Source organism: Pseudophryne corroboree, chromosome 2 (genome assembly GCF_028390025.1).
Source record: "Pseudophryne corroboree isolate aPseCor3 chromosome 2, aPseCor3.hap2, whole genome shotgun sequence".
NCBI classification, from domain to species: Eukaryota; Metazoa; Chordata; class Amphibia; order Anura; family Myobatrachidae; genus Pseudophryne; species Pseudophryne corroboree.
Genome location: NC_086445.1, coordinates 1,025,755,226 through 1,025,769,047, shown reverse-complemented (window position 1 = coordinate 1,025,769,047; position 13,822 = coordinate 1,025,755,226). Strand labels below are relative to the sequence as shown.

Below are 13,822 nucleotides of genomic sequence, written 5' to 3'. Positions count from 1 at the left end.
CATTGGCCAGCGCGGCAGCCCTGTTTTATCGTGATTGGCCCATTGCTTTGCCCCCGCCATACAGGCCCACCTCTCTGCATGTTTAGCTCCGCCCTCGGCTGTCGTCTGCAATGTGATTGGGTGCTGCTAGAGCTTGTCATTCTTGGCAGCCAACGAGAGAAAGCTATACACCGAAGCCACGCGCAGCCAGATATGTTTACATTCCTATAGCCACGCCCGACCTTCCCTGATTGGCGTATCAGCTTGACGGGGCACTGCTATTGGCCAGTCACTCCTGTCAGCTGCCAGTGTGTGTCAGTCTGTCGGTCACTGTCAGCGATGGTGTCCCGGCGGAGCGGAGTGTCCGTGTGCTGCGCGGTGTCTGCCGCTCTCCTGGTCCTGCTGCTGCAGCCGCTACCGGGAGCCCCGTCCCCGCACATCCCCCCGTACAATGAGACGGCGCGGGTGGCCCGCTATGTGGCCCACCACTGTGACTGGGGCTCCCTGGCCACCATCTCCAGCCACGACCCGGTCCGGGGTCAGCCCTTCGCCAACGTGTTCTCTGTCAGTGACGGGCCCCGGGGCCACAGCAGCGGCGTCATCTACTTCTACCTGACCGCCATGGAGATCTCCGTGCAGGACCTGCAGGTGAGTGGTGGGGTCAACTGACTGGGGTTACCATGGAGACCAAGGGAGTGTGGCCAATCGACAGGTGACACTTTCTCCTCCCATTCCCCATATGAGGAGGGCCAGTAGAGGTTGTGGGCCTGATTCTGGGGCGCACGCAACTCTACCAAAATGCCATACGCTGGCCGCCATCAGAAGTCTATGGTGACTATCCGTCCGTCTGCGAGTGCACCACCCCCATCCCCCTGCCCGCCAGCGCAGACGCCATCAGAAGTCCAATGCGATTATCCCACCGTCTGCAAGTGCACCACCCCCATTCCCCTGTCCACCAGCCCAGCCGCCATCAAAAGTCTAATGCGATTATCCCACCGTCTGCGAGTGCACCCCCCCCATCCCCCTGTCCACCAACGCAGCCGCCATCAGAAGTCTAATGTGACTATCCGACCGTCTGCAACTGCACCATCCCTCCGTCCACCAGCCCAGCCGCCATCAAAAGTCTAATGTGATTATCCCACCGTCTGTGAGTGCACCACCCCCATCCCCCTGTCCACCAACGCAGCCGCCATCAGAAGTCTAATGCGATTATCCCACCGTCTGCGAGTGCACAACCCCATCCCCCTGTCCACCAACGCAGCCGCCATCAGCATTCTAATGTGGTTATCCCACCACCTGCTGGTGCACCCCCTCATCCCTCCGTCCATCCGCCAGTGCAGCCACCATCAGAATTCTAATGTGGTTATCCCACCACCCCAATCCTTCTGTCCATCCGCCAGCACAGCCGCCATTAGGAGTGTAATGTGGTTATGCCCCACCGCTTGCAACTGCACCACCCCAGCCCTCCGTCTGCCAGGGCAGCCGCCATCACTAATACACCTGCGCCATACTAGGTGTAAGAGATGTGACTGAAAAATGGCGTACGCACAACTCAAGCTATACGCCTACAAAACAGTCCTCCGCTGCGACTACGCCCGTAAATGACGTATTTCAAGGATGGAGAGAAGCGTCTGACTCAGAATCACTCGGTGATACACAAAGACGCCTGTGTTTGCTACGACCAAGGACCCAGGCCGTAACTACCATAGGCGCACAGCAGAGGCGGAGGGGGGCTATCTTCCTTGTCTTTCCCATGTTTTTCTAGGAGTTGTTTTGCCATTGGGTGGTATGTGGGGCACTTACATATTTTCCTATGGGGCCCACAAAAGACTAGTTATACCTCGTTTGCTTAAACTCGCTAGAAGCTGCAGCTCGCTCAGATCCTATGTGACCACCTCCCTGCAGTGACCACACACAATCAATGACGGTTAGCCGAATGTCAGATGAACACCCCCCCCCCCCAATGACTGTCAACTAGAGGTCATTTGACTCGGTGACGGTGAAGCTAGAGAACAGTTGTCTCCTACTAAGCGACTGAAAGCTAGAGGTCTGTTATTGGCACCCTTCCTACCCAATGACGGTAAGCTAGAGAACAGGTGCACCTCCCAGGCACTGGGGATAAACTATATGTCTTTGGGGACAAGTGTGTTAATTAGCATGACCCTATACAAACCACAGTTTCTATATAAAATTGTTACACAAACAGAAAAACATACAGTGGTAAAATAGGGCCGAGGGGGCAGCGGGCGTTGGGCTTGAGTCGTACTGCACACACTTGGTGACCTTAATGCGGAGGGTGTACAGGAAAGTAAGTGCAAGATACGCTAAATTAGAGGGTATACAGCAATCTTTAAAAAAAAATGTTTGTGCACTTTGAACCTGAGACTTATAAAATGAGAACGCTGATTCCAGAGACTCTGCCTCATCCCTATGTTATCACTCAGAGCCAGCTGCTTATCTCAGTCGCTGCATTGGGTGCTGTGTCTGGGGCCGCGTAATCCCTCCCTGACTCTTCCTAATGCTGTCTATGTACACTGTGCTAGGGCTGCCGATATACAGCCACTGGCCCAGTATCTATACGTATAGTCCGCAGTCCATCCCAGTGCGGTCAGTCATCCTAAAACTGTTCTTAAGTGCCCCCCCCCAGGACCTGGGCAGCCATAAATGGGACATTAACTCTGGTGCTTGCTTTATGTGGCCGGCTCAGCCCAAAACCTTACAGTGTGGTCTATGAGCAGATAATGTGGTGATATGGACGGGCCACGCTATGCAGCAAGGGTAATGTGATACACATTTACTATTGACGTCTCTGTGATGTAACCATACTCAACCACTGCGGTTACGTCTTATTTCTGTGTTCTGTTGTCTTGTGCAGCCTTTGCGCTGTTCCTGTCTAAGGGTGTGTACACACGATGAGATGTTTTCTTAAGATTTTGACTATATAGTCAAAATCGTAAGAAAAATAAGAATTTACTTACCGATAATTCTATTTCTCATAGTCCGTAGTGGATGCTGGGGACTCCGAAAGGACCATGGGGAATAGCGGCTCCGCAGGAGACTGGGCACAAAAGTAAAAGCTTTAGGACTACCTGGTGTGCACTGGCTCCTCCCCCTATGACCCTCCTCCAAGCCTCAGTTAGGATACTGTGCCCGGACGAGCGTACACAATAAGGAAGGATTTTGAATCCCGGGTAAGACTCATACCAGCCACACCAATCACACTGTACAACCTGTGATCTGAACCCAGTTAACAGCATGATAACAGAGGAGCCTCTGAAAAGATGGCCCACAACAATAATAACCCGATTTTTGTAACAATAATTATGTACAAGTATTGCAGACAATCCGCACTTGGGATGGGCGCCCAGCATCCACTACGGACTATGAGAAATAGAATTATCGGTAAGTAAATTCTTATTTTCTCTGACGTCCTAGTGGATGCTGGGGACTCCGAAAGGACCATGGGGATTATACCAAAGCTCCCAAACGGGCGGGAGAGTGCGGATGACTCTGCAGCACCGAATGAGAGAACTCCAGGTCCTCCTCAGCCAGGGTATCAAATTTGTAGAATTTAGCAAACGTGTTTGCCCCTGACCAAGTAGCTGCTCGGCAAAGTTGTAAAGCCGAGACCCCTCGGGCAGCCGCCCAAGATGAGCCCACTTTCCTTGTGGAATGGGCTTTTACAGATTTTGGCTGTGGCAGGCCTGCCACAGAATGTGCAAGCTGAATTGTACTACAAATCCAACGAGCAATAGTCTGCTTAGAAGCAGGAGCACCCAGCTTGTTGGGTGCATACAGGATAAACAGCGAGTCAGATTTTCTGACTCCAGCCGTCCTGGAAACATATATTTTCAGGGCCCTGACTACGTCCAGTAACTTGGAATCCTCCAAGTCCCTAGTAGCCGCAGGCACCACAATAGGCTGGTTTAAGTGATATGCTGAAACCACCTTAGGGAGAAATTGAGGACGAGTCCTCAATTCTGCCCTGTCCGTATGAAAAATTAGGTAAGGGCTTTTATAGGATAAAGCCGCCAATTCTGAAACACGCCTGGCTGAAGCCAGGGCTAACAGCATTACCACTTTCCATGTGAGATATTTTAAGTCCACAGTGGTGAGTGGTTCAAACCAATGTGATTTTAGGAACCCCAAAACTACATTGAGATCCCAAGGTGCCACTGGAGGCACAAAAGGAGGCTGTATATGCAGTACTCCCTTGACAAACGTCTGAACTTCAGGAACTGAAGCTAGTTCTTTTTGGAAGAATATTGACGGGGCCGAAATTTGAACCTTAATGGACCCTAATTTTAGGCCCATAGACAGTCCTGTTTGCAGGAAATGCAGGAAACGACCCAGTTGAAATTCCTCTGTAGGGGCCTTCCTGGCCTCACACCACGCAACATATTTACGCCAAATACGGTGATAATGTTGCACAGTTACATCCTTCCTGGCTTTGATCAGGGTAGGGATGACTTCATCCGGAATGCCTTTTTCCTTCAGGATCCGGCGTTCAACCGCCATGCCGTCAAACGCAGCCGCGGTAAGTCTTGGAACAGACATGGTCCCTGCTGGAGCAGGTCCTTTCTTAGAGGTAGAGGCCACGGGTCTTCCGTGAGCATCTCTTGAAGTTCCGGGTACCAAGTCCTTCTTGGCCAATCCGGAGCTACGAGTATAGTCCTTACTCCTCTCCTTCTTATGATTCTCAGTACCTTGGGTATGAGAGGCATAGGAGGGAACACATACACTGACTGGTACACCCACGGTGTTACCAGAGCGTCCACAGCTATTGCCTGAGGGTCCCTTGACCTGGCGCAATATCTGTCCAGTTTTTTGTTGAGGCGGGACGCCATCATGTCCACCTTTGGTTTTTCCCAACGGTTCTCAATCATGTGGAAGACTTCTGGGTGAAGTCCCCACTCCCCCGGGTGGAGGTCGTGTCTGCTGAGGAAGTCTGCTTCCCAGTTGTCCACTCCCGGAATGAACACTGCTGACAGTGCTATCACATGATTTTCCGCCCAGCGAAGAATCCTTGCAACTTCCGTCATTGCCCTCCTGCTTCTTGTGCCGCCCTGTCTGTTTACGTGGGCGACTGCCGTGATGTTGTCTGACTGGATCAACACTGGCTGACCCTGAAGCAGAGGCCTTGCCTGACTTAGGGCATTGTAAATGGCCCTTAGTTCCAGGATATTTATGTGAAGTGACGTTTCCATGCTTGACCACAAGCCCTGGAAATTTCTTCCCTGTGTGACTGCTCCCCAGCCTCTCAGGCTGGCATCCGTGGTCACCAGGACCCAGTCCTGAATGCCGAATCTGCGGCCCTCTAGAAGATGAGCACTCTGTAACCACCACAGGAGAGACACCCTTGTCCTTGGAGACAGGGTTATCCGCTGATGCATTTGAAGATGCGATCCGGACCATTTGTCCAGCAGATCCCACTGAAAAGTTCTTGCGTGGAATCTGCCGAATGGAATCGCTTCGTAAGAAGCCACCATTTTTCCCAGGACCCTTGTGCATTGATGCACTGACACTTGGCCTGGTTTTAGGAGGTTCCTGACTAGGTCGGATAACTCCCTGGCTTTCTCCTCCGGGAGAAACACCTTTTTCTGTACTGTGTCCAGAATCATCCCTAGGAACAGCAGACGTGTCGTCGGAATCAGCTGCGATTTTGGAATATTTAGAATCCATCCGTGCTGTCGTAGTACTACTTGAGATAGTGCTACTCCGACCTCTAACTGTTCTCTGGACCTTGCCCTTATCAGGAGATCGTCCAAGTAAGGGATAATTAAGACGCCTTTTCTTCGAAGAAGAATCATCATTTCGGCCATTACCTTGGTAAAGACCCGGGGTGCCGTGGACAATCCAAACGGCAGCGTCTGAAACTGATAGTGACAGTTCTGTACCACAAACCTGAGGTACCCATGGTGAGAAGGGCAAATTGGGACATGGAGGTAAGCATCCTTGATGTCCAGAGACACCATATAGTCCCCTTCTTCCTGGTTCGCTATCACTGCTCTGAGTGATTCCATCTTGAATTTGAACCTTTGTATGTAAGTGCTCAAGGATTTCAGATTTAAAATAGGTCTCACCGAGCCGTCCGGCTTCGGTACCACAAACAGCGTGGAATAATACCCCTTTCCCTGTTGTAGGAGGGGTACCTTGATTATCACCTGCTGGGAATACAGCTTGTGAATGGCTTCCAATACTGCCTCCCTGTCGGGGGGAGACGTTGGTAAAGCAGACTTCAGGAACCGGCGAGGGGGAGACGTCTCGAATTCCAATTTGTACCCCTGAGATACTACCTGCAGGATCCAGGGGTCCACTTGCGAGTGAGCCCACTGCGCGCTGAAATTCTTGAGACGGGCCCCCACCGTGCCTGAGTCCGCTTGTAAGGCCCCAGCGTCATCCTGAGGACTTGGCAGAAGCGGGGGAGGGCTGTCTGCTGCAGTCTTTTTCCCCTTCCTCTGCCCCGGGGCAGATATGAGTGGCCTTTTGCCCGCTTGCCCTTATGGAGACGAAAGGACTGAGCCTGAAAAGACGGTGTCTTTTTCTGCTGAGAGGTGACCTGGGGTAAAAAGGTGGATTTCCCAGCCGTTGCCGTGGCCACCAGGTCCGATAGACCGACCCCAAATAACTCCTCCCCTTTATACGGCAATACTTCCATATGCCGTTTGGAATCCGCATCACCTGACCACTGTCGCGTCCATAACCCTCTTCTGGCAGAAATGGACAGCGCACTTACTCTTGATGCCAGAGTGCAAATATCCCTCTGTGCATCTCGCATATATAGAAATGCATCCTTTAAATGCTCTATAGTCAATAATATATTGTCCCTGTCCAGGGTATCAATATTTTCAGTCAGGGAATCCGACCAAGCCACCCCAGCACTGCACATCCAGGCTGAGGCGATTGCTGGTCGCAGTATAATACCAGTATGTGTGTATATACTTTTTAGGATATTTTCCAGCTTCCTATCAGCTGGTTCCTTGAGGGCGGCCGTATCAGGAGACGGTAACGCCACTTGTTTTGATAAGCGTGTGAGCGCCTTATCTACCCTAGGGGGTGTTTCCCAACGCGCCCTAACCTCTGGCGGGAAAGGGTATAATGCCAATAATTTTTTAGAAATTAGCAGTTTTTTATCGGGGGAAACCCACGCTTCATCACACACCTCATTTAATTCATCTGATTCAGGAAAAACTACGGGTAGTTTTTTCACACCCCACATAATACCCTTTTTTGTGGTACTTGTAGTATCAGAAATGTTCAAAACCTCCTTCATTGCCGTGATCATGTAACGTGTGGCCCTACTGGAAAATACGTTTGTTTCCTCACCGTCGACACTGGAGTCAGTGTCTGTGTCGACCATCTGAGGTAACGGGCGCTTTAGAGCCCCTGACGGTGTTTGAGACGCCTGTACAGGTATTAACTGATTTGCCGGCTGTCTCATGTCGTCAACAGTCTTTTGTAAAGTGCTGACACTATCACGTAATTCCTTCCATAAGACCATCCAGTCAGGTGTCGACTCCTTAGGGGGTGACATCACTAATACAGGCAATTGCTCCGCCTCCACACCATTTTCCTCCTCATACATGTCGACACAACGTACCGACACACAGCACACACACAGGGAATGCTCTGATAGAGGACAGGACCCCACTAGCCCTTTGGGGAGACAGAGGGAGAGTTTGCCAGCACACACCTGAGCGCTATATATATATACAGGGATAACCTTATATAAGTGTTTCTCCCTAATATAGCTGCTGTATATATTTATCTGCCAAATTAGTGCCCCCCCTCTCTTGTTTTACCCTGTTTCTGTAGTGCAGGACTGCAGGGGAGAGTCAGGGAGCTTTCCTTTAACGGAGCTTTCCTCCAACGGAGCTGTGAGGAAAAAATGGCGCCAGTGTGCTGAGGAGATAGGCTCCGCCCCCTTCTCGGCGGTCTTTCTCCCGCTTTTTTATGGAAAAAATTGGCAGGGGTTAAATGCATCCATATAGCCCAGGAGCTATATGTGATGTATTTTTTGCCATATAAGGTGTTTTTATTGCGTCTCAGGGCGCCCCCCCCCCAGCGCCCTGCACCCTCAGTAATCGGAGTGTGAAGCGTGCTGAGAGCAATGGCGCACAGCTGCGGTGCTGTGCGCTACCTTATTGAAGACAGGACGTCTTCTGCCGCCGATTTTCCGGATCTCTTCAGTCTTCTGGCTCTGTAAGGGGGCCGGCGGCGCGGCTCTGGGACCCATCCATGGCTGGGCCTGTGATCGTCCCTCTGGAGCTAATGTCCAGTAGCCTAAGAAGCCCAATCCACTCTGCACGCAGGTGAGTTCGCTTCTTCTCCCCTTAGTCCCTCGGTGCAGTGAGCCTGTTGCCAGCAGGTCTCACTGAAAATAAAAAACCTACTTTAAACTTTTACTCTAAGCAGCTCAGGAGAGCCCCTTAGTATGCACCCTTCTCGTTCGGGCACAAAAATCTAACTGAGGCTTGGAGGAGGGTCATAGGGGGAGGAGCCAGTGCACACCAGGTAGTCCTAAAGCTTTTACTTTTGTGCCCAGTCTCCTGCGGAGCCGCTATTCCCCATGGTCCTTTCGGAGTCCCCAGCATCCACTAGGACGTCAGAGAAAGTTAGTGTAGATCGCAAGGTGAAAGTCACCTTGCGATCCCGATTCGATGCGCGGGCCCGTGCAGTCGGCATCGCAAGCATAGATAGACTGTGCAGGCAAGTCAATTTTGACTATCTCTATAGAAGAGATAGTCAAAATTGACACTTAGCCAAAATCGCACATAAGTCAGTATCGCAAGCACACTCATTATGTGCTTGTGATGCCGACCTAGCCCCTGTCACATAGTGAGAATTGTGCATAGCCCGAATCTCACCATGTGTATGGGCCTTAGACAGTGCTGCTCCATATGTACAGGTAAAACACAAAATAGAAGTTGCTCAATCACTTTATAAGGATCAAGTTCTGTAAAAAGAAGGATCCTTTAGAAATGACACAGCCATAAAAGACCAAGGGGAATATCCTATGAGGGCCCTAATTCAGACCCGATCACTGCTGTGCGTTTTTTCGCACAGTGAGCGATCGGGTCTGTACTGCGCATGCATATGCACCGCAATGCGCCAGCGCGTCGGACGACTGCACCGGGCATCGGTGCATACTGACGGGATGGGCGTAAAAAGTGATCGCATGGGCGATTGTAAGGTGACTGACAGAAACAGGCCGTTTGTGGGTGGCAGATGACCGTTTTCAGGGAGTGTCCGGAGAAACGTAGGAGGGACTAAGCTTTTGAAGGGAGGGTTTCTGACGTCAACTCCGGCCCCGATCATCGCACTGGAAGAGTAAGTCCTGGGCTGTGCAGAGACTGCACAAACTTCCGTTTGTGCAGCTCTCCTGCACATGCGATCGCACCCCTGCACACCGAATTCCCCTCCCCCTGTAGGCGGCGACTACCTGATCGCAGGGATGCAAAAAACGCCCCCCCCTAGCGATCAGGTCTGAATTATGCCCGAAGTGTGGTATTCCGTCTGCACATTAGCCGGTTACTGTCATAAATGCTCTTGGCAATTAGGATAATAATTTAACGTTGCTTGCTTCAAGTTGCCTTATTTTCATTAAAGTCTGCCACTCAAGTCTAATCATTGGAGTGAATTCAGTGCAAGTGTTTAAAATAACAAATCGATTTGTTTGGCATCAAAATTGTCAGAAAGTTTCATAAATGTCCCTCACTTGGTTTAAGGAATAAACATCCCCAGTTACAGCTGTATTCCTGCAAATGTGCCAGCCTTATGGCAATGCCAGTATCTGCCCGTCTATGGCCAATATTTGTCTACATGTACTGTATACGCACTTACACACTAGGGATAAAAAAAAAAATCGGGAGCCAGTTTACCTACCAGTATATTTCCGGATTATGGGAAGAAACCAGAGTGCCCGCAGGAAACCCACACAAGCACGGGGGGAATATACAAACAGACTTGCCTGTGACTTATGGCCCATACACACGGTTAGATTCGGGATATGCTATTTGGGTGGGGTGTGATCAAACTGAAATCTAAATTGCAGTGTAAAAATAAAGCAGACAGTATTTACCCTGCACAGAAACAAAATAACCCACCCAAATCTAACTCTCTCTGCACATCTTATATCTGCCCCCCCTGCAGTGCACATGGTTTTGCCCATTAGAGGAAAATTTTGCTTTTGCAATCAACCTTCAATTAGGCCCTCAGTCTCAAGAGCTTGCAATCAGTGTACAGGTGAAATTCAGAAAATTAGAATATCGTGCAAAAAATAATTTATTTCAGTAATTCAACTTAAAAGGTGAAACTAATATATTATATAGACTCATCACATGCAAAGTGAGATATTTCAAATCTTTATTTGTTATAATTTTGATGAGTGGGGTTTACAGCTTAAGAAAACCCCAAATCCAAAATCTCTGAAAATTAGAATATTACATAATATCAATAAAAAAGGATTTTAAATACAGAAATATCGGCCCTCTGTAAAGTATAATCATGCATATGTACTCAGTACTTGGTTTGGGCCCCTTTTGCATGAATTACTGCTTCAATGCGGCGTGGCATGGATTCTATCAGCCTGTGGCACTGCTGAGGTGTTATGGAAGACCCAGATGCTTCAATAGTGGCCTTCAGCTCTTCTGCATTGTTCCACCTCATGTCTCTGATCTTTCTCTTGGCAATGCCCCATAGACTTTCTATGGGGTTCAGGTCAGGTGAGTTTGCTGGCCAATCCAGCACAGTAATCAGATGGTCATTGAACCAGGTTTTGGTACTTTTGGAAGTGTGGGCAGGTGCCAAGTCCTGCTGGAAAATGAAGTCAGCATCTCCATCTCTTGCCAAGCCGCTCCTGAACAACAAACAACTTCAGAAGTGTCTTACCTGGGCTAAAGAAAATAAGAACTGGTCTGTTGCTCAGTGGTCCAAAGTCCTCTTTTCTGATGAGAGCAAATTTTGCATCTCATTTGGAAACTAAGGTCCCAGAGTATGGAGGAAGAATGGAGAGGCACACAATCCAAGATGCTTGAAGTCCAGTGTGAAGTTTCCACAGTCTGTGTTGATTTGGGGAGCCATGTCATCTGCTGGTGTTGGTCCAGTGTGCTTTATTAAGTCCAGAGTCAACGCAGCTGTCTACCAGGACATTTCAGAGCACTTCATGCTTACTGCAGCAGACAAGCTTTATGGAGACGCTGACTTAATTTACCAGCAGGACTTGGCACCTGCCCACACTGCCAAAAGTACCAAAACCTGGTTCAGTGACCGTGGGATTACTGTGCTGGATTGGCCAGCAAACTCGCCTGACCTGAACCCCATAGAGAATCTATGAGGCATTGCCAAAAGAAAGATGAGAGACATGAGATGGAACAACGCAGAAGAGCTGAAGGCCGCTATTGAAGCATCCTGGTCTTCCATAACACCTCAGCAGTGCCACAGGCTGATAGAAGCCACGCCACGCCGCATTGAGGCAGTAATTCATGCTAAAGGGGCCCAAACCAAGTACTGAGTACATATGCATGATTATACTTTTCAGAGGGCCGACATATCTGGATTTAAAAACTTTTTTTTAATTGAAATTATGTAATAAATTCTCATTTTCTGAGATTTGGGGTTTTCTTAAGCTGTAAACCACAATCATCAAAATTATAACAAATAAAGGCTTGAAATATCTCACTTTGCATGTGATGAGTCTATATAATATATTAGTTTCACCTTTTAAGTTGAATTACTGAAATAAATGAACTTTTGCACAATATTCTGAGTGTCACCTGTATAAACTGGTTCACTACGATATGCCGGCGGTCGGGCTCCCGGCGACCAGCATACCAGCGCCGGGAGCCCGACCGCCGGCTTACCGACAGTGTGGCGAGCGCAAATGAGCCCCTTGCGGGCTCGCTGCGCTCGCCACGCTACGGGCACGGTGGCACGCTACGCGCGCCACACTATTTTATTCTCCCTCCAGGGGGGTCGTGGACCCCCCACGAGGGAGAATAAGTGTCGGTATGCCTGCTGTCGGGATCCCGGCGCCGGTATACTGTGCGTCGGGATCCCGTCAGTCGGCATACAGAAGACCACCCGTATAAACCAGGCCCCAATATCTGACCAGCTTTGTGTAGGGTTTGCCATTGATGTTTCTTTATAAACTTTTTTTTTTTAAACCGAATTGGAGACGTATGACTAAACCCTTATGAGAGGAATAATCTGGGTGCTAGTAACACAACACTATTATTCTGATTCTTCCTCTTTCTGGTCTCTTGTTTTCCAGTGAGTCAGCAAATCCCGCAGCAGTATGTGGTCCGTTGTATAACAGGGTTACGCAACATGTGACTCGTGTCTCTGATAACGCTGTCACTTCTCTTTGTATAGTGTGGAAATGAGAGCAGAGTTCTGTCATTATAAAGTGTACATAGCAGGGGTGTAATGGGCACGGGAAGCAGTTAGCTTCCCGGTGGCCGATATACCAATGCCAGGATCACGAGGGAGGACACAAACCCAGCGTCAGAATACTGACAACCGGCATCCCGAATGTCGGACAGTGGGACTCGCTGCCGTCCTGCCACGGTGGGGGTGGGGTGGGGGGTTATTAGGTTTAGGCAGCACAATAAGGGTTAGGGTCAGGGTGCAGCCACCGGAAGGTTAGGGACCGGGAAAGGAGGGTTAGGCACACAGAAGGGAAGGTTAGGGACCCAGCAGTGAGGTTTAGGCAGTGGGGAAGGGAGGGTTAGGGACCGGGGAGGGAGGGTTAGGCACACAGAAGGGAAGGTTAGGGTTAGGGACCGGGGAGGGAGGGTTAGGCACACAGAAGGGAAGGTTAGGGACCGGGGAGGGAGGGTTAGGCACACAGAAGGGAAGGTTAGGGTTAGGGATCGGGGAAGGAGGGTTAGGCACACAGAAGGGAAGGTTAGGGACCCAGCAGTGAGGTTTAGGCAATGGGGAAGGGAAGGTTAGGGACCGGGGAGGGAGGGTTAGGCACACAGAAGGGAAGGTTAGGGACCGGGGAGGGAGGGTTAGGCACACAGAAGGGAAGGTTAGGGTTAGGGACTGGGGAGGGAGGGTTAGGCACACAGGAGGGAAGGTTAGGGTTAGGTACCCAGCGGTGAGGTTTAGGCAGTGGGGAAGGGATGGTTAGGGTTAGGCACCACCGGGGAGGGTTAGGGTAGGGAAACGGTGAGGGTTAGGGTAGGGAGCAGAGGAGGGTTGGGCGGCTTAATGGAGGGCTGTTGGGACTCTTGGGCGGGATGGCGCTGTCGGCATACTGACCGCCGGCATCCCGTCCATCTGTAACTCATACTGAACCCATGGGCACTATGCCCTGCTCAGCTATTTTATGGGTATGTTGTATATAAAAATTTACACTTTACATGTCAAAAACCAAATGGTTTACAGAAGCCTGACACACAGATCTCCTTGTTGCGTGACTGATAGTCTTATGTGTGTAACACCAAAATAAATAAATATGTGTATGTGCGTGTGTGTGTGTAAAACACAAAATAAATAAATGTGTGTGTGTGTGTGTATGTGTATATATATATAATAAATATATATATATATATATATATATATATATATATATATATATATATATATTTCATGTAACTTCTCTTCCAGTAATTGGGCAACTATGTTTCGTTTTTGTCTCTCCCAGGTGAACTCACAAGCATCTCTGACGATGTCTTTGGCGCAGACACCATACTGCAGACTACATCACTACGACCCAGAGAGCCCGCTGTGTGCTCATATTATAGTCTCTGGGAGCGTTGTGAAGGTGAGGAAGGCCAGAACTGTTACATTACCACTTGTGTGTTCACATTAGAGTAACATCTTAATTGTAGAAAGG

General features: G+C 49.6%; 1 protein-coding gene across 2 annotated transcripts in view; it reads left to right on the top strand.

Annotated features, from left to right (window-relative positions):
* Positions 1-281: 281 nt before the first annotated feature.
* The window catches only part of CREG1 (cellular repressor of E1A stimulated genes 1), a 28,079-nt gene continuing 14,538 nt past the window's right edge, over positions 282-13,822 (top strand). Inside the window, exons 1-2 of one of the 2 annotated variants that reach the window (XM_063956748.1) lie at positions 282-627; positions 13,631-13,750. In XM_063956748.1, the coding sequence (XP_063812818.1) occupies positions 319-627; positions 13,631-13,750 (429 nt within the window). In that variant the 5' untranslated portion in view covers positions 282-318. The remainder of the gene's footprint in view (positions 628-13,630; positions 13,751-13,822) is intronic. The other variant, XM_063956747.1, reaches the window with a different exon arrangement.